The sequence below is a fragment of the Oncorhynchus kisutch genome, linkage group LG4 (assembly GCF_002021735.2).
Source record: "Oncorhynchus kisutch isolate 150728-3 linkage group LG4, Okis_V2, whole genome shotgun sequence".
Lineage (NCBI taxonomy): Eukaryota > Metazoa > Chordata > Actinopteri > Salmoniformes > Salmonidae > Oncorhynchus > Oncorhynchus kisutch.
Window position 1 is genome coordinate 70,292,381 of NC_034177.2, and position 20,484 is coordinate 70,312,864.

Below are 20,484 nucleotides of genomic sequence, written 5' to 3' on the forward strand. Positions count from 1 at the left end.
CATGCGCAGACCAGCTGGCTGGTGTGTTTACGGACATATTCAATCAATCCCTATCCCAGTCTGTTGTTCCCACATGCTTCAAGAGGGCCACCATTGTTCCTGTTCCCAAGAAAGCTAAGGTAACTGAGCTAAATGACTACCGCCCCGTAGCACTCACTTCCGTCATCATGAAGTGCTTTGAGAGACTAGTCAAGGACCATATCACCTCTACCCTACCTGACACCCTAGACCCACTCCAATTTGCTTACCGCCCAAATAGGTCCACAGACGATGCAATCTCAACCACACTGCCCTAACCCATCTGGACAAGAGGAATACCTATGTGAGAATGCTGTTCATCGACTACAGCTCGGCATTTAACACCATAGTGCCCTCCAAGCTCGTCATCAAGCTCGAGACCCTGGGTCTCGACCCCGCCCTGTGCAACTGGGTACTGGACTTCCTGACGGGCCGCCCCCAGGTGGTGAGGGTAGGCAACAACATCTCCACCCCGCTGATCCTCAACACTGGGGCCCCACAAGGTGCGTTCTGAGCCCTCTCCTGTACTCCCTGTTCACCCACGACTGCGTGGCCACGCACGCCTCCAACTCAATCATCAAGTTTGCGGACGACACAACAGTGGTAGGCTTGATTACCAACAGCGACGAGACGGCCTACAGGGAGGAGGTGAGGGCCCTCGGAGTGTGGTGTCAGGAAAATAACCTCACACTCAACGTCAACAAAACTAAGGAGATGATTGTGGACTTCAGGAAACAGCAGAGGGAACACCCCCCTATCCACATCGATGGAACAGTAGTGGAGAGGGTAGTAAGTTTTATGTTCCTCGGCGTACACATCACAGACAAACTGAATTGGTCCACCCACATAGACAGCATCGTGAAGAAGGCTGAAGAAATTCGGCTTGTCACCAAAAGCACTCACAAACATCTACAGATGCACAATCGAGAGCATCCTGTCGGGCTATATCACTGCCTGGTACGGCAACTGCTCCGCCCACAACCGTAAGGCTCTCCAGAGGGTAGTGAGGTCTGCGCAACGCATCACCGGGGGCAAACTACCTGCCCTCCAGGACACCTACACCACCCGATGTCACAGGAAGGCCATAAAGATCATCAAGGACAACAACCACCCGAGCCACTGCCTGTTCACCCCGCTATCATCCAGAAGGCGAGGTCAGAACAGGTGCATCAAAGCTGGGACCGAGAGACTGAAAAACAGCTTCTATTCCAAGGCCATCAGACTGTTAAACAGCCACCACTAACATTGAGTGGCTGCTGCCAACACACTGACTCAACTCCAGCCACTTTAATAATGGGAATTGATGGGAAATGATGTAAAATATATCACTAGCCACTTTAAACACCTAATATAATGTTTACATACCCTACATTATTCATCTCATATGTTTATGTATATACTGTACTCTATATCATCTACTGCATCTTTATGTAATACATGTATCACTAGCCACTTTAACTATGCCACTTTGTTTACATACTCATCTCATATGTATATACTGTACTCGATACCATCTACTGCATCTTGCCTATGCCGCTCTGTACCATCACTCATTCATATATCTTTATGTACATATTCTTTATCCCCTTACACTTGTGTCTATAAGGTAGTAGTTTTGGAATTGTTAGCTAGATTACTTGTTGGTTATTACTGCATTGTCGGAACTAGAAGCACAAGCATTTCGCTACACTCGCATTAACATCTGCTAACCATGTGTATGTGACAAATAAAATTTGATTTGATTTGATTTAAATACCACTGGGCACAGACCTCAGTTCAGAATCTAGTTTTGATTCACATTTGGTTGAGTTGTCCACTAACGTGAATTCAATGTGGAATCAACAAAAAATGTCACCATATCATTGGATTTAGGTTAAAAGCTGGGTAAAAAAAGAAAGACCAAATGCCGTTACGTTATTCATTTATGCAAATCCAATCAGTTTTCCACGTTGAGTCAACAACACCACATTTCTTTGTTTGGGTTGAAATGATGAGGAAACAACGTTGATTCAACCAGTTTTTGCCCAATGTGATGTCATTCATTTTTTAAGTCCAAATAGATGTATCAACTGCGAATTGCTCCTTTAAGCATTAGGGAGGAAATACAAAACTTATCTAACTTCAACCTTGGAAAAACAAATGCTCAAACTGCTAAAAACTTGGAGTGAGTAGAGACAAGAGATGAGAAGGAAGAAGGGAGGGTTAAAGGAGAGGTGGAACAAGACAGAGAGGAGAGAAAGAAATAAACAGAGATAGGGAAGAACATTAGGTAGGAGAGAGAAAGATGAGAAAATATTTTAGACAAGACAAAGGAGAATCCAATTTGGAAGGAGAGAGAGAGAGCAGACAGGAAATTTACTGCCATGGAGTCAGACTGTCTTTTAACTACTAGACACACTGGCACAGGATGCTCTGCACATTCTGCCAACTCAGCACTTTCGGTGCCAATAGAGATTGGACTGCCTTTAACCCCCCCCCCCCCCCCCCCCCCCCCCCCAAATCTCCCTCAACCTCTTCCATTTTATAACAGATGGGTTCTAACTAGATTCTACCTCAACCTCACATTTTATTACAGATGGGATCTAACTAGATTCTACCTCAACCTCCCATTTTATTACAGATGGGTTCAAACTAGATTCTACCTCAACCTCCCATTTCATTACAGATGGGTTCTAACTAGATTCTAGCTCACCCTCCCATTTTATTACAGATGGGTTCTAAATAGATTCTATCACAACGTCTCCCATTTTATTACAGATGGGTTCAAACTAGATTCTATCACGTCTCCCATTTTATTACAGATGGGTTCTAACTAGTTTCTACCTCAACCTCCCATTTTATTACAGATGGGTTCTAACTAGATTCTATCACAACGTCTCCCATTTTATTACAGATGGGTTGTAAATTAGATTTTTACCTCAACCTCCCATTTTATTACAGATGGGTTCAAACTAGATTCTACCTCAACCTCCCATTTTATTACAGATGGGTTCTAACTAGATTCTAGCTCACCCTCCCATTTTATTACAGATGGGTTCTAACTAGATTCTCCCTCAACCATTCCCATTTTATTACAGATGGGTTCTACCTTAGATTCTACCTCAAATCAGCACAACAGACCAGACCAGACTAGAATATTGTAGAATTTGAGAGAATGAAAGGAGAAGAGGTGAAATAAGAGGGAAGGGATTTAGGAAAGGAACAACAGAATGAAACACAAACCTATGCCTGCTTCGCTGGCTGCAGCATTTGTCTCGTTAGATATGCAAAACGGCCCAATTATCAGCCCCGTGTGCAGGAAAGGACATGTTCCACCTGAGTGGAGCCGGGAATGGATGGCACCGCACACCAACCATCCATCACTGTGTATGTGTGTGAACACAAATTACTGGGTTGGAAATAGAAGTGAGGCACTTTCCATGTACTACAGTAAAAGGTAGAAGTCTATTCGGTCTGATCCACTCCCTCCCTTTCTGTCACAAAGAGCTTTTTCTTGAATATTTTAACAAAGGCACCATTCCATTTCATATAGTTGGCTCAGTGATATAGTGGAAGTTATGCATCTATCTGGTGTGTGCTTATCAGAGAACACACACACACTAACCCTCTCGCCCCCTCTCTCAGGTGTTGGTGTGGCACACTCGTACAGAGAAGGTGAATCTGGGCAACGAGCCCAGACATCGACAGGACAGTGTGGTTATCGAGGTCTAAGGGGTGGGATAACCAAGGAGGAATAAGCAAGCCCATTGGTCAGACAGACTGACAGTAATTTCTTGAACTACACTACTGACATCACCTTGCTTGACCATAACCTTGATATGGATTACACTATGATGGACAGGACTTTGGACCAATTGCATGGATGGGAACTGCTGCCTGAATGTTGTGAATGGCTCAATGAGATTCCGGACCTCAAAGGGGACCATAATGCACTGGGGTGACCATTGCTTTCCCAGGAGACTCTGCTCTCGTACTGCAATGTGGCCCAGTCCCTCATAAAAAGTGATTCCTATGAAGTATACAGGCTAAACAAGACCGTCTGTCTGTCTATATGTATGTGTGTATGTAAACTCAGCAAAAAAAAAAAAATCCAAATAACTTTTCAGATATTCATTGTAAAGGGTTTAAACACTGTTTCCCATGCTTGTTCAATGAACCATAAACAATTAATGAACATGCACCTGTGGAACGGTCTTTAAAGACACTAACAGCTTACAGACAGTAGGCAATTAAGGCCACAGTTATGAAAACGTAGGACACTAAACAGGCCTTTCTACTTACTCTGAAAAACACCAAAAGAAATATGCCCAGGGTCCCTGCTCATCTGCGTGAACGTGTCATAGGCATGCTGCAAGGAGGCATGAGGACTGCAAATGTGGCCAGGGAAATAAATTGCAATGTCCGTACTGTGAGATGCCGGAGACAGGACAGACAGCTGAACGTCATCGCAGTGGCAGACAACGTGTAACAACACCTGCACAGGATCGGGTACATCCGAACATCACACCTGCGGGACAGGTACAGGATGGCAACAACAACTGCCAGAGTAACACCAGGAACGCACAATCCCTCCATCAGTGCTCAGACTGTCCGCAATAGGCTGAGAGAGGCTGGACTGAGGGCTTGTAGGCCTGTTGTAAGGCAGGTCCTCACCAGACATCACCGGCAACAATGTCGCCTATGGGCACAAACCCACCGTCGCTGGACCAGACAGGACTGGCAAAAAATGCTCTTCACAGACGAGTCGTGATTTTGTCTCACCAGGGGTGATGGTCGGATTCGCGTTTATTATTGAAGGAATGAGCGTTAGACCGAGGCCTGTACTCTGGAGCGATTTGGAGGTGGAGGGTCCGTTATGGTCTGGGGCGGTGTGTCACAGCATCATCGGACTGCGCTTGTTGTCATTGCAGGCAATCTCAACGCTGTGCGTTACAGGGAAGACATCCTCCCCCTCATGTGGTACCCTTCCTGCAGGCTCATCCTGACACGACCCTCCAGCATGACAATGCCACCAGCCATACTGCTCGTTCTGTGCGTCATTTCCTGCAAGACAAGAATGTCAGTGTTCTGCCATGGCCAGCGAAGAGCCCGGATCTCAAGCCCATTGAGCACGTCTGGGACCTGTTGGATCGGAGGGTGAGGGCTAGGGCCATTCCCCCCAGAAATGTCCGGGAACTTGCAGATGCCTTGGTGGAAGAGTGGGGTAACATCTCACAGCAAGAACTGGCAAATCTGGTGCAGTCCATGAGGAGGAGATGCACTGCAGTACTTAATGCAGCTGGTGGCCACACCAGATACTGACTGTTACTTTTGACCCCCCCCCCCTCCTTTGTTCAGGGACACATTATTCCATTTCTGTTAGTCACAGGCCTGTGGAACTTGTTCAGTTTATGTCTCAGTTGTTGAATCTTATGTTCATACAAATATTTACACGTTAAGTTTGCTGAAAATAAACGCAGTTGACAGTGAGAGGATTTTTTTTTGTTGCTGAGTTTGTGTGTGTACCAGATCAATGAGTATGAAACTGAACAATATGTGTGTATGTCTGTAAAGACATACCAATAAGAACATGGGCCGTGACTTGTAGATCACCTGCTGGGTGTCGAATAACGATGGCCATTCGATATGCACAATCGTCGGGAAATGAACAGAAAATCTCTTCCGATGTTCTGTGGTCAGCGGCGACCGGACGGCCAACTCACTACGCACGGCTAACATTCCGGTTGATTTTCTTGTCCTCAAGTGTCTGTGACACACTGGACCACAGAGACAAACTCCAGGAGTACAACTTTTATTCCAAATGACCCTCTTGTAAAAGCAGGAAAAAGAAAAGAAAAAACAACTTTACAATAAAAGAGTCATTGGACAAAAATGGTCACAATAGTTCATGGCTATTCACTGTTTAATGCACGGAAATAACATTTCTCTCTGTACTAGGCACCAGAAAATGTAAACACCACTAGAAATAAACCTGGAGGACATGCTGTGTGTATGAATTCTCTTGTGTGTGTGCGTGTGTGTGAGTGAGTTCTCTTGAGTGTGTGTTCTCTTGTTATTACATGGCAGGGACCCTGTATGTGGATAGCATCTCCAACTTAGAACTACACACGGAATGTCTGTGTTTGATCTATTGTTTGTTGATTCCTAGTGCACCACCTATTTCCCCCTGCAGTATTTCTTCACCTTCTTTCCCCACTATAGAATCTATAAATTGACATAAAGCAGGATTAGACAGAGATTATGTCATCATAGAGGCCGGGAAGTAAGCAAACGTGATGTTAAGACAACTGTTCCAATCCCTGACAGCTCCATTAGGCTCCCAATGTCAACACACTTCCTGAATCATCTGGAGCGTTATGTCATCACTGGCATCATCTCTTTCTTCTCGTATTCTGGTCCCCTCCCCCTCATATTCCACGTAAGCTCCCTGTCCCCACCGACTGTCGTCCAGGTTTATTTGCCTCAAACTAATGCCCGATTCACACTAAATGGCCACCCCGAACCATACTGTGCTGGCTCAGATATAGTCTTTTCACTGTCATTTCCAGCAACTACGGTGGATGCGTAACCAGGCCAAGCCCAGTACAGCTTGGCTTTGTAGTGTCAATCAGACAGAACTGTGCTTCTTCTTGTTCTGCACACAACAAAACACCACAGTAAGATGGTAGAACACAACCTCACTGGGAGGGGGGGGGGGGGTCTATATCTCACACACATACAGTAATACAGTACTGGATCATACAATGTCTTGCTACAGGAGCTCTGAATACCCAGAGGGGAGTACAGTATAATATACACACATGATATTGATGGGTGGGGTGGTCACCAACATGTTATCCATATCTCACCATTTAAATATCTATTTACTCACTATCGGTTCTGGTAATGATATATTATTATTATTAGACGCTTGTATTATTGGTCCAGCAGCTTTTCTCTTTCGCCAATATGTTGTTTTTTTAACAAAAGAAAAAAAGAAGTAAAAGTCCCAAGTAAAGAGATGAACACACAGCTGCCAGTCTGTTTTCACCCCAGACTCCACCCCTGCAGCACACAGAGGGAGAGAGGGGTCTCTAAAGGAATGATAAACGGGGAGGAGGGAGAACAGTGGAGCAGTCCATAGATTGCCCCATGTGCGTCGTTTCCTGTTTTGCAGTTGGTGAGTGAGGGTAGAGGAGGAGATTTGGGGTGACATGGTGGTTCTGCCTCCCTCTCCCACTCTCCCCCCTCCCCTCCCTCACTTCCACAGCTGGGTACTGAGGGTCTGGCCCGAGGGAGGACCCACCCCTCCACCCATGGGAGCACCTGGTTGAACAAAGCCGGGTGGCGCTGCCACACCACCACTCATGGCGATGCCCGATATCTGCTGGGTCATCTGAGAGAGATAAGAGATAGAGACATGGTGTGTGAGAGAGGCAGAGAAAGAGAGGAGGGAGGGGCAGAGAAAATAGAGACCGTTAAGAGGGTTGGACAAACCATTTAGACAATTCTAGAATGACAGCAACAACCAGCTTAAAGGGATACTTCGGGAGTTTGATAACGAGGCCCTTTATCTACTTTCCCCAGAGTCCGATGGCCTTGTGGATACCATTTTTATGTCTCTGTGTCCGGTATGAAGTAATTTAGAGGTAGCTCCGTGAGCCAATGCTAATTAGCATTAGCGCAATGACTGGAAATGGGTCCGCTATCAGATGACTGGAAATGTATGAGTAACGCTAGTTAGCAATTGCGCTAGTTAGCAACTTCCTTCAAACTGTAGGCAGAGACATAAAATGGGATCCACAAGGTCATCGGACTTCGGGGGTAGTCGATTTGAAAAAAATCCCAAAGTATCCCTTTAACGCAGCGGACATTATTTCCTTACTGCATGTGTAAAGGTCCGGAGAGAGTACACCCTCCTCTCATCTCTTTAGTCCTCAGTCAGTCCGTCTCCCTTCCATCCCCCCCTTGCCCATTTCTCCTCTGCCTCTCCTGCCAGTGTCCAGTCTTGGCTATCTAATCCATTAGAAATGCCCTTGCAGCAGTAGAATTATCGGCTTGTCTGAGATGTGTGTGTGTGTGTGTGTGTGTGTGTAGCCCAGACAAGCATAATGATTCGAGAGCACTTTTGAGTAGCCCCCCCCCCCCCCCCCACCAACCATCCTTCCCAACCCCCACCCATAGGTTAAAAGCCCAACAGCACGCCCTGAACCCATTACAGTACACACGACGATATCATGTACTGCACCGAGGCAGAGTGTGTGTGTGTTTGATGTGTTGTCAGTGGGAGCACAGTGATTTATGATCTCTCATTAACCTCCTGCAGTCGTAAGGAAATGACAATGCTCACACACAAAGGTCGGGCTACAGAGACACACACAGAGGGGGGAATGAGAAGAGAATTTCCCCCATGATCACCCACTGTGTGTGTGTATTACCTGGCTCACATTCCACTGGCCCTGCTGTTGTTGCTGCTGCTGCATGGCGGCGTATATCTGGGGAGTCCCCGCCCCCGCTGGCATAGCTCCGCCCGGAGGCCCCATCATGCCTTGCTGCATACCCATGTAACCGCCGTTGGGCATCGCCATACCGACCATCATGCCAGAGTTCTGCCCCATCATGGCTCCTCCTCCCTGGGGCATAACACCGCCCGTCATGGTTGTGGGTGGCATAGCTCCGCCCACTCCTGGGTAAGTCTGGAAGTTAGGCTGTCCGGAGGGCTGGCTGGGGAACTGCTGCATCGGAGGCTGGCCCATATACATAGCAGCAGCTGGAGGTGAGGACACACACACACACACAGACACACAGACACACAGACAGACAGACACAGAAAGCATTTGGGTCAACACTTAGCATCAGCAGAGGATGCTGATTACCTCCACTAGATTTCTCCTGCAGCAACGAAGAAAAGGTTCACTAAGCTACAGTTGAAGTTGGAAGTTTACATACACCTTAGCCAAATACATTTAAACTCAGTTTTTCACCATTTCTGACAAAATCCATGTTTTAGGATCACCACTTTATTTTAAGGATGTGAAATGTCAGAATAATAGAGAGAATGATTTATTTCAGCTTTTATTTCTTTCATCACATTCCCAGTGGGTCAGAAGTTTACATACACTCAATTAGTATTTGGTAGCATTGCCTTGAAATTGTTTAACTTGGGTCAAATGTTTTGGGTAGCCTTCCACAAGCTTCCCACAATAAGTTGGGTGAATTTTGGCCCATTCCTCCTGACAGAACTGGTGTAACTGAGTCAGGTTTGTAGGGCTCCTTGCTCGCACACGCTTTTTCAGTTCTGCCCACACATTTTCTATAGGACTGAGGTCAGGGCTTTGTGATGGCCGCTCCAATACCTTGACTTTGTTGTCCTTAAGCCATTTTGCAACAACTTTGGAAGTATGCTTGGGGTCATTGTCCATTTGGAAGACCCATTTGCGACCAAGCTTTAACTTCCTGACTGATGTCTTGAGATATGAAACATAATGATGGTCATTATGGCCAAACAGTTCTATTTTTGTTTCATCAAACCAGAGGACATTTCTCCAAAAAGTATGATCTTTGTCCCCATGTGCAGTTGCAAACCATAGTCTGGCTTTTTATGGTGGTTTTGGAGCAGTGGCTTCTTCCTTGCTGAGCGGCCTTTCAGTTTATGTCGATATAGGACTTGTTTTACTGTGGATATAGATACTTTTGTACCTGTTTCCTCCAGAATCTTCACAAGGTCCTTTGCTGTTGTTATGGGATTGATTTGCACTTTTCGCACCAAAGTACGTTCATCTCTAGGAGATAGAACGCGTCTCCTTCCTGAGCGGTATGACGGCTGCGTGGTCCCATGGTGTCTATACTTGCATACTATTGTTTGTACAGATGAACATGGTACCTTTAGGCATTTGGAAATTGCTCCCAAGGATGAACCTGACTTGTGGAGGTATACAATTGTTTTTCTGAGGTCTTGGCTGATTTCTTTTGATTTTCCCATGATGTCAAGCAAAGAGGCACTGAGTTTGAAGGTAGGCCTTGAAATACATCCACAGGTACACCTCCAATTGACTCAAATTTTGTCAGTTAGCCTATCAGAAGCTTCTAAAGCCATGACATAATTTTCTGGAATTTTCCAAGCTGTTTAAAGGCACAGTCAACTTAGTGTATGTAAACGTCTGACCCACTGGAATTGTGATACAGTAAATGATAAGTGAAATAATTACTTGTGTCACGCACAAAGTAGATGTCCTAACCGACTAGTTTGTTAACAAGACATTTGTGGAGTGGTTGAAAAACGAGTTTTAATGACTCCAACCTAAGTGTATGTGAACTTCCAATTACAACTGTATGTATGTATGTACTGTACGTAGCATTACCTGGGGCAGCAGGCTGTGGGCTGACTGTGGTGTTGCTGTAGAGGGAGAGGATGGAGTCCTTGGAGAGGGGTTTCTTGGCCCCCTCCTCTGTCTTGGTGCTGCTACTGTTCTTCTCACTGAAGAGGTCCAGATTAGCCTGGGGGCCAGCAGCGCCCCCCGATCCCCCCGCGGACGCCGCTACTGCTGGGGCGCCTGGGGCTGCACTGGAGACTGCCTGGAGGGACAGAACATAGGAACAGACAGAATGTGTGTGTGTGTTTGTGAGATAGATCTGTGGCCAAATTGATTTACTGAAGCCAACCTGCATGAGCAGAATGCACAACCATACATGCACGCATACACTCACAACGTAGAGGTAGTACAACTGACAGGCAGCACTTAAAAAAAGAGAGAGAGAGAGAGAGAGATAAAAGGAAGAGAAGAGGTGCTGTCACCTTAAGTGAGATGGATGATATGAATTAGACTGGTGCAGAAGAGAGAGATGAATAGAGTGAGATTGAGGCTGAGAAGACACACACACACACACACACACACACACCCTTTATAAAAACCTTTTAACCGTTGTCACGGCCCCCGTCATCACATATACATGTTGAAAATGGCAGATGTTGTCATCGATAAGCGTTTCAATTGGAATGCGTTGGTGGTACAGCAACATGCTATACATGACGTCAGAGCTCAGGCTCTGTCATCCACCGCGCTGCCATGGCTTTGACTGAATGCATTTATAAACTTGAGCACCGCGCGTGACAAGAAGTTAACCCCAATACCGTTACCCATTTGTTTTCGGAGTGAGGGAAATGCTATAAACCGAGTGCGTGTGTTCAGAAAGATGAGAGGTTGAGGACTATAATAAATACCGCTTTGATGTCATACAAGCAATCCACACACCCATGAGTCCCAATGTGCACTTCACGTTTCCATATTTGAAAACTCATGTCATTTACAGTATCAACGTTTACGATCGCTATATTTGATCCAGTTACAAGGATGACAACAGGAGCCTGTTTGTCGTATGGTGAAGAAAATGAGCCGCGGAACACGTACATGAACGCACTCATGACTCCTCTCTATGTGCAATCTGACAATCTGTCTGAAGTGCCTTTGGAAAGCCTGACACTGTAAGATCCTATTTTAGAACTTAAGCAAGCCATCTTAGCAATAGAATACGCTTTCAAATGATGCCCACCTGACCCAGAATGCGATAGATAACGGTTTGGGTAAAAGAAACAGCAGTAATTGTGTGAAGGTGAGGATAAAGGGCTGTGTTCCAAACAAAATAATACAAGTGTGCCTGCTTCAGTTCCTCAGCGGAAAAGCTTGGAGAGCTAAAAAAAAAAAAAGAAGCACCTTATAGTTAAGGTCATTTCCTAGAGTAAAAAGGTCCATTGAAAAGGTGTGTGGCCACTTGGTGACACCAGTTAGTTCTCTCACTCAAACCCTGCTAATGGCTTTATCAGGCACCTGCTCCAAAATGTCAATGAATATGTGTATGGTGCTACTGAATGTATCCGGAGTATTTTCAGATTTTTGAACAAAAATGTTAAAATACTGTGAAAAGTACAGTACATGTAAAATGCACATCAAATCAACAGTGTGATGTTTGGATTCGGTCTTGTGAACTGTGGTGTCCTCACCTTTGGTGTGATAATTAGAGGACAGGGGAAATGAGAGGCGCGATAGAGAGGAGGGAAGAAGGGAGAGAGGAGGGAGTCAGTTCATGAATAAGGCGAGACAGGAGGGAAGTTGCGCGAAGACGGCGCTTTCGCGCGCATGTACACACGCGCCACAGGAAGGGCTCTGTGTGTTGTGGCATACGGCTGCTTCTCCCCACCTCTCTGCCTGGGGAACGAGGGGGCAGGAGAAAAGAGGGGGGAACGAAGTAGAAAAGCAGCGACTCATACTTACACACCTGTACACGTGGCCTCGTACAAACAGACGAACTGAGTCCCAGACAGACAGACAGTGTGGTGAACAAACACACAAACGTGTACTATTCATGAGCATGACCTTTTACTGTCTGCACGCACACACACACACACACACACGGTCAATTTACTAGGGCCGAGACAAATGAAGGTGACAGGCAGGCGGCTCTGGAGCGTTGCAATATGTATCAGTGTGCTATAAATACCGAGGCATTTGCATGTGGCCCAAAAACGAGCGTTTTCCCAACGTTAGATGTGTGTTTCTGTCTGACTGCCTTCTGGATCAGTAGTGATATACGAGTAGGAGCGGGAGGGAGGGGTGTGTGCCTGTGTGTCTGGTCAATGTGGAGGGAATAAAGAGATGGTAGTGGAAGAAAACCAGCAGGGACTGTACATGTCCTTACAGTGGACACAGACAGGCACATAACACACACAGATCTGTGCATGGCTGGACTCCCACTCTCACACCAGTATCCATGTTACACTCCCCTCCGTTGATTCTCCACAAAGCTGTGAATTAGAAGTGGCATTTCCATTCAACAGCCTTTTCCCACCGTGTCAGTATTCATATACTTCTACATTCAGACCCACAAATACTTAGCAGCGTGTGTTCCAGCCTGCCTGAATCTGGCAGAACACACACACACACTACCCCCCCCCTGATACACCATCTGTAGCCGACAATCCTACTGAGCAGAAGGTTGTGTGTATGTAACATGTCTGTATGTGTACGGGGGGGGGGGGGGGTATTTTACTGAACACAGACCTGGCCAGGGAAGAGAGAGGTGGGGGGGGGGGGGGGGAGCAGATCAATGCTGTCTAATGTATGGCTGTGTGTTTTTGGGTGTGTGTACCACAGCTCAAACCAGTAGCACAAACCAACCGTAGGCAGCCAGTAGGAAAGTGTGTATTCATGTGTATTCTTTCGTTGTGTGTCTGGATTCCTTCCATGTGTGAAGCAGTGCAGATGTGTTGTGTGTGTCCCACATGAACAGAATACAGACAGGGAGGGAGAGACAGGGAGGGAGGGAGAGACAGGGAGGGAGGGAGAGACAGAGAGGGAGGGAGAGACAGGGAGGGAGGGAGAGACAGGGAGAGACAGGGAGGGAGAGACAGGGAGGGGAACGGAAGGGGAGCGGGGAAGGAAAGAGGAAGCAAGGAGGGAGGAAGGAGAATTGGCGGGAAGGAGGAGAGGGGAGGGGCTGAGAGAGAGAAGGCAGATTGGGGTTGGAACCAACCACCCATAATTGCTCTTCATGCTCAGAGTCAGGACTGTGCTGTGTTCATGCTCAGAGTCAGGACTGTGCTGTGTTCATGCTCAGAGTCAGGACTGTGCTGTGTTCATGCTCAGGGTCAGGACTGTGCTGTGTTCATGCTCAGAGTCAGGACTGTGCTGTGTTCATGCTCAGGGTCAGGACTGTGCTGTGTCCATGCTCAGGGTCAGGACTGTGCTGTGTCCATGCTCAGGGTCAGGACTGTGCTGTGTCTATGCTCAGAGTCAGGACTGTGCTGTGTTCATGCTCAGGGTCAGGACTGTGCTGTGTCCATGCTCAGAGTCAGGACTGTGCTGTGTCCATGCTCAGGGTCAGGACTGTGCTGTGTCCATGCTCAGGGTCAGGACTGTGCTGTGTCCATGCTCAGGGTCAGGACTGTGCTGTGTCCATGCTCAGGGTCAGGACTGTGCTGTGTCGGCGTGCAGCCGGTGTATGCTCTGAGCCGTGAAATGAGAAAGGGGAGATGTGTGTGTGTGTGTGTCTCGGCAGTGGAGAGCCAAGGGAGTATGGAAGTGGGATGAAGGGAGGGGTGGGGGAATGACTGTGGCACCTATCAAAAACACCTCATTCACAAATGCTTTATTTAACCATCACTCCATCTCTCGTTCTCCACTGCTGTTCTCAGACTGGGAGACGGCTGAGAGAAGAAAATATCCTGTGTGGCTCCTCTCTCTTCCTGTCTCTGTACCATGTTCAGACTACCCTCTCTCTTCCTCAGTCTCTGTACCATGTTCAGACTACCCTCTCTCTTCCTCAGTCTCTGTACCATGTTCAGACTACCCTCTCTCTTCCTGTCTCTGTGCCATGTTCAGACTACCCTCTCTCTTCCTGTCTCTGTACCATGTTCAGACTACCCTCTCTCTTCCTGTCTCTGTGCAATGTTCAGACTACCCTCTCTCTTCCTGTCTCTGTACCATGTTCAGACTACCCTCTCTCTTCCTGTCTCTGTACCATGTTCGGACTACCCTCTCTCTTCCTGTCTCTGTGCCATGTTCAGACTACCCTCTCTCTTCCTGTCTCTGTACAATGTTCAGACTACTCGCTCTTCCTCAGTCTCTGTACCATGTTCAGACTACCCTCTCTCTTCCTGTCTCTGTACCATGTTCAGACTACCCTCTCTCTTCCTGTCTCTGTACCATGTTCAGACTACCCTCTCTCTTCCTGTCTCTGTACCATGTTCAGACTACCCTCTCTCTTCCTGTCTCTGTACCATGTTCAGACTACCCTCTCTCTTCCTGTCTCTGTACCATGTTCAGACTACCCTCTCTCTTCCTCAGTCTCTGTACCATGTTCAGACTACCCTCTCTCTTCCTCAGTCTCTGTACCATGTTCAGACTACCCTCTCTCTTCCTCAGTCTCTGTACCATGTTCAGACTACCCTCTCTCTTCCTCAGTCTCTGTACCATGTTCAGACTACCCTCTCTCTTCCCTCTCTAGTGGTAATATCCACAGATACATTGGAGCCGTGTCCTTTCATCTGACAGGCCTTAACTAACCAACAGTGTCAGTTGTAACTGGGTAACTGGGGACAGGGACACACAGTGGAATTAACACAATACACTGACCTCTCTCCATCTGTCGGAGGATATGGAATGTGGGACTAGACTGCACATTAAAATGTTTGTCTGTTATATGTGTGTGTGTGTGTGTGTGTGTGTGTGTGTGTGTGTGTGTGTGTGTGTGTGTGTGTGTGTGTGTGTGTGTGTGAGTTGAGGTCAATGTGTGTGTATGAGTGTTCTTACTGCAGAGGAACACAAAACCCCGCACTCCAGTCTGTCTTCACTGACTTCAATTGTATCCACGGGGGAGAGGGCATAGGCTGACAACACTGGGAGGTGGTCCAGAAGAAGACGTGGTACCTGGGGGTTGTGGTGGGAGGTGGTACCTGGGGGTTATGGTGAGAGGTGGTACCTGGGGGTTGTGGTGAGAGGTGGTACCTGGGGGTTGTGGTGAGAGGTGGTACCTAGGGGTTGTGGTGGGAGGTGGTACCTGGGGGTTGTGGTGGGAGGTGGTACCTGGGGGTTGTGGTGAGAGGTGGTACCTGGGGGTTGTGGTGGGAGGTGGTCCAGAAGAAGATGTGGTACCCGGGGGTTGTGGTGAGAGGTGGTACCTGGGGGTTGTGGTGAGAGGTAGTACCTGTGGGTTGTGGTGAGAGGTGGTACCTGGGGGTTGTGGTGGGAGGTGGTCCAGAAGAAGATGTGGTACCTGGGGGTTGTGGTGAGAGGTGGTACCTGGGGGTTGTGGTGGGAGGTGGTATCTGGGGGTTATGGTGGGAGGTGGTCCAGAAGAAGACGTGGTACCTGGGGGTTGTGGTGAGAGGTGGTACCTAGGGGTTGTGGTGGGAGGTGGTACCTGGGGGTTGTGGTGGGAGGTGGTCCAGAAGAAGACGTGGTACCTGGGGGTTGTGGTGAGAGGTGGTACCTGGGGGTTGTGGTGAGAGGGGGAACCTGGGGGTTGTGGTGGGAGGTGGTACCTGGGGGTTGTGGTGGGAGGTGGTACCTATGGGTTGTGGTGGGAGGTGGTACCTGGGGGTTGTGGTGGGAGGTGGTCCAGAAGAAGATGTGGTACCCGGGGGTTGTGGTGAGAGGTGGTACCTGGGGGTTGTGGTGAGAGGTGGTACCTGTGGGTTGTGGTGAGAGGTGGTACCTGGGGGTTGTGGTGGGAGGTGGTCCAGAAGAAGACGTGGTACCTGGGGGTTGTGGTGAGAGGTGGTACCTGTGGGTTGTGGTGAGAGGTGGTACCTGGGGGTTGTGGTGAGAGGTGGTCCAGAAGAAGACGTGGTACCTGGGGGTTGTGGTGAGAGGTGGTACCTGGGGGGTTGTGGTGAGAGGTGGTCCAGAAGAAGACGTGGTACCTGGGGGTTGTGGTGAGAGGTGGTACCTGGGGGTTGTGGTGGGAGGTGGTCCAGAAGAAGATGTGGTACCCGGGGGTTGTGGTGAGAGGTGGTAACTGGGGGTTGTGGTGAGAGGTAGTACCTGTGGGTTGTGGTGAGAGGTGGTACCTGGGGGTTGTGGTGGGAGGTGGTCCAGAAGAAGACGTGGTACCTGGGGGTTGTGGTGAGAGGTGGTACCTGGGGGTTGTGGTGAGAGGTGGTACCTGGGGGTTGTGGTGAGAGGTGGTACCTGGGGGTTGTGGTGGGAGGTGGTCCAGAAGAAGATGTGGTACCTGGGGGTTGTGGTGAGAGGTAGTACCTGTGGGTTGTGGTGAGAGGTGGTACCTGGGGGTTGTGGTGGGAGGTGGTACCTGGGGGTTGTAGTGAGAGGTGGTACCTGGGGGTTGTGGTGGGAGGTGGTCCAGAAGAAGACGTGGTACCTGGGGGTTGTGGTGAGAGGTGGTACCTGGGGGTTGTGGTGGGAGGTGGTACCTGAGTATTGTTGGAGGAGGGCAGAGGGTTGGACACCATTGGACCAAAGATGTCCTCATCACTGACTGGTGCAGCAGAACTGGTTGCAGCTCCACCTGCAGGTGCATCTGAGAGAGAGAGCGTAAACATTGACCTGTAGGCAGTATAGATTTTGTGCGTAATCTCTTATCCGTGTGTGTGTGTGTGTGTGTGTGTGTGTGTGTGTGTGTGTGTGTGTGTGTGTGTGTGTGTGTGTGTGTGTGTGTGTGTGTGTGTGTGTGTGTGTGTGTGCACATGACTCCTGGGTTATCTATGATGCGCTGCCTATTCCCCTTCACTCCTCAGATGTAGGAGGATGTTTTGGGATATTATTTCCTTGGGGTTCAGAACCATAATACAATGAAAAAGCCCAGTCAGCCCTCTCCACACAGGTATATGAACAGAACTCAATCCTATTTCAAAACAGTCAACTCAGAAACGGACCATTACTTTCAGCTGGATATGGATTTTCGTTCACAGCGATGTCACTTCTGAAGTTGAAATGGAATTCAATTCGTGGATCACAAACTGCCAATTGTTTTCAAGGGCTATTTTTAGAATCATTAATCAGATTTATAAGCTCAATAGACAGACCAAGACAGAGACAGACGACAGAGACAGACAGAGACAGCTGGGAGAGAAATAGGGATGCTGACTGATCGTGATCACAGAGACATTGCCCATCTACAATCCAGCTGCTCTCCACGACAGGAGGGAAAGCACCATGGGACATTGGGGAGAGAGAGAACGAGAGAGACAGGGAAAGCACCATGGGACATTGGTGAGAGAGAGAAAGAGAGAGACAGGGAAAGCACCATGGGACATTGGAGAGAGAGAGAACGAGAGAGACAGGGAAAGCACCATGGGACATTGGGGAGAGAGAGAACGAGAGAGACAGGGAAAGCACCATGGGACATTGGGGAGAGAGAGAACGAGAGAGACAGGGAAAGCACCATGGGACATTGGGGAGAGAGAGAACGAGAGACAGGGAAAGAGTGAGAATGTGGCGAGAGGAGAAACTGTCCCCCTCCTCAAGAGGTGAGAACATTAGTAGACAATGTACCATTCAGACAGAGAGAATGAGACATGTATGATGGGGAGTTTGACCAGAGAGCAATATAGAGAGAAAAGAAATAGAGTGAGAGAGAAATTAGAGAGAGCAATAGAAGAGAGAAATAGAGAGAGAAATTAGAGAGAGCAATAGAAGAGAGAAATAGAGAGAGAAATTAGAGAGAGCAATAGAAGAGAGAAATAGAGAGAGAAATTAGAGAGAGCAATAGAAGAGAGAAATAGAGAGGTAAGACAGCATGATGGTAGTCTTTATATAACACTATGTTAGAACATCCATAATTTAGCCCTTTAAGTGTGAACAAAATTTAGCCCCTTGAGAGAGAACAGGAAATAATTGAGAGAGAAAGAGAGAGAGAAGAGAAAGAAGCTGTGCATGGTGGGGATTTTGAACAGAGAGGGACAGGGCAATGAAATGAGTGCCACGGGCTCTTCTATCTCTTCCCCACTTGAAAGTAGCCTCCCTTTGTTCCGGGTTCAACTGACCATCTATTATGGGATGGCCACTCTGGGAGCGAGAGCTGAGCGAGCCATGGAAACATACTGCCTCCATCAGGAAGACACATGGTTTAAATGTTTTATCTTTTTTAGACAGACCCAAACCTCCACCCCACCTCCCTGGCCAGGTCAGTTTAATTAACACCTCTCACCCTTCTACACGTGCCTCTTTCACTCTGTCATACTCCCCCCCACTAGACACACACAGAGAACGAGAGCGCTTGATAAAGTGGGGGCATTTAGAGTATCCATTTCTAGGATCTGGGATCTGCTGGTCATGCCTTACCCAGGCCGAGCAGGTCGATGGCCGGCTCGGGGGTCCTCCTGGGATTGGCTCTGGAGTCTGTCTGAAGCTCCGCCTTCTTCTGTGGAAACCGGAAGGAAGAGGAAGAGAGAGAGCAGAGAGAGTCAGCACATAGTCAGAGGTAGAGCATAGCCCTACAATGCAGGTTTACAACAGGATTCCATACGGTTGGAAAGTTCATTATAAATGTCCTTTTAGTGCAAGGGCTGTTTAAAACGACTGAAATGTCTGTCTGTCTGTCTGTCTGTCTCACAGCGTTTCAGTCTCTCTGCTTTGAAGGGCTGTTTAAAACGACTGAAATGTCAGCCTGTTTTTGGTGGGACAAAGTTTTGGCTTGTCTGGTGACATCACCAAATGAGTTAATAGACCAATACGAAATGCAGTTCCAAACCTCTCTGCCAATAACAGCTAGTTTACAGTTTTTACCCTCCCTACTCAGACCACTCCCAGACAGTCCTAGCTACATTCTTGCTTAAGAAGCTATTTTTGTTTTCAATTAAAATTGTGAAAAACAAAATACAATACGATACTTAATTGTTACCCAGAAATGATTTGCTACTGAGATAAAAACAGCTGCATTGGCCCTTTGAGCTAGAGAAAGGCTTTGTGATTGGATGTAAGGACTGGCTCTAGTTTGTGATTGGCAATTCGGCTCTCGGGACTAGGTCTAGTTGTTGTTGACAGCGGATTCCTAACCTGAGGTGAGGCCTGGGAACGATTCAACTCCAGCAACACCAGGCAAACAAAGTGAGCATTGTAATCAACAGCCAAACACTCTCCCCCACGTCCACTATCATCACCTTCACACCTACAGAAGAGCCGCAAATAACTGCATACCAAGTAGGAGTACAGTCAAAAGCACGAAACGCCCACCTAAAGCAAACATCCACAGTCCACACAAAGCAGAGAGACTGAAACGCTGTTTAAGCAAAGATCAGCACAAACTAACCCAACCAAAAAACATACCAGGAGAAATCAAGATCAGCCACGGTCAGACTCATCTTGGGAAGAAAAGGTCCAGCAGGAGAAAAACAAATAGTCTGCCTGTCACACAAGGATGTCACCAGCCAGCCTGACAGCTGCCTTATTAACACTACAAAAGATAATGATAACGCTGCCACTGTCTGGGGATGTGTGTCAAGACAGCCCCGGAATGGAGAGATGGAGTGAGAAAGAGAGGGCGAGAGAGACGAAAAGAGACTTTAAAATGCTCTTTAGTGAAACTAAAATGTCAACAAAAGGGCATTGGGAAATAGGAGAGCACTGACACTGAAGCTGCAACGTCAGGTATGTTCACTCCTCATCAAAAAGTAGTCCACACAGCTCCACCATACACGTTATGAAGTTAAAATACACTAAATAGATTTCCAAACCATGGCCTGACTAGAAACCTATTCTGGAACACACCTGAACCACAACACAACCATTATTCATCAAGCCCAGGGCTTCTGCAATGTCTCTCTGGACATGTTGGTTGTTTGATGCAAGTGTGTGTGTGTGTGTTTGTAGTAGTTTGAGAGTGACGGCGTGTTACTGTGGTGAATGGTGCAGAACCGCTGCAGCCTGACGGACTTTAACAGTCTCTGACAGTCTGATGCGCAACACACACACACACACACACACCTTCTCTAAGAGGTTTTGTCACATAGGGAAGATCCTAAGCTGCCTGCCA

The 20,484-nt window shown here is 47.7% G+C and overlaps 2 protein-coding genes across 10 annotated transcripts in view; one reads left to right on the forward strand and one right to left on the reverse strand.

Moving 5' to 3' along the window:
• Positions 1-6,002, forward strand: part of LOC109888791 (galactosylgalactosylxylosylprotein 3-beta-glucuronosyltransferase 2) — a 30,740-nt gene extending 24,738 nt beyond the window's left edge. Inside the window, exon 4 of the mRNA XM_020479965.2 lies at positions 3,643-6,002. Coding sequence (XP_020335554.1) covers positions 3,643-3,729 — 87 coding nt within the window. The 3' untranslated portion in view covers positions 3,730-6,002. The remainder of the gene's footprint in view (positions 1-3,642) is intronic.
• smap1 (small ArfGAP 1) overlaps positions 5,794-20,484 on the reverse strand; it is a 56,936-nt gene continuing 42,245 nt past the window's right edge. For 3 of the 9 annotated variants that reach the window (XM_020480118.2, XM_031823554.1, XM_031823553.1), the window contains 5 exons: positions 18,795-18,873; positions 16,925-17,031; positions 10,359-10,572; positions 8,436-8,767; positions 5,894-7,393 (listed from right to left, as the gene is read on the reverse strand). In XM_020480118.2, coding sequence (XP_020335707.2) covers positions 7,256-7,393; positions 8,436-8,767; positions 10,359-10,572; positions 16,925-17,031; positions 18,795-18,873 — 870 coding nt within the window. In that variant the 3' untranslated portion in view covers positions 5,894-7,255. Of the gene's footprint in view, positions 7,394-8,435; positions 8,768-10,358; positions 10,573-15,522; positions 17,032-18,794; positions 18,874-20,484 lie in introns of those variants that run through there. The other 6 variants (XM_031823548.1, XM_031823547.1, XM_031823551.1 and 3 more) reach the window with 4 other exon arrangements.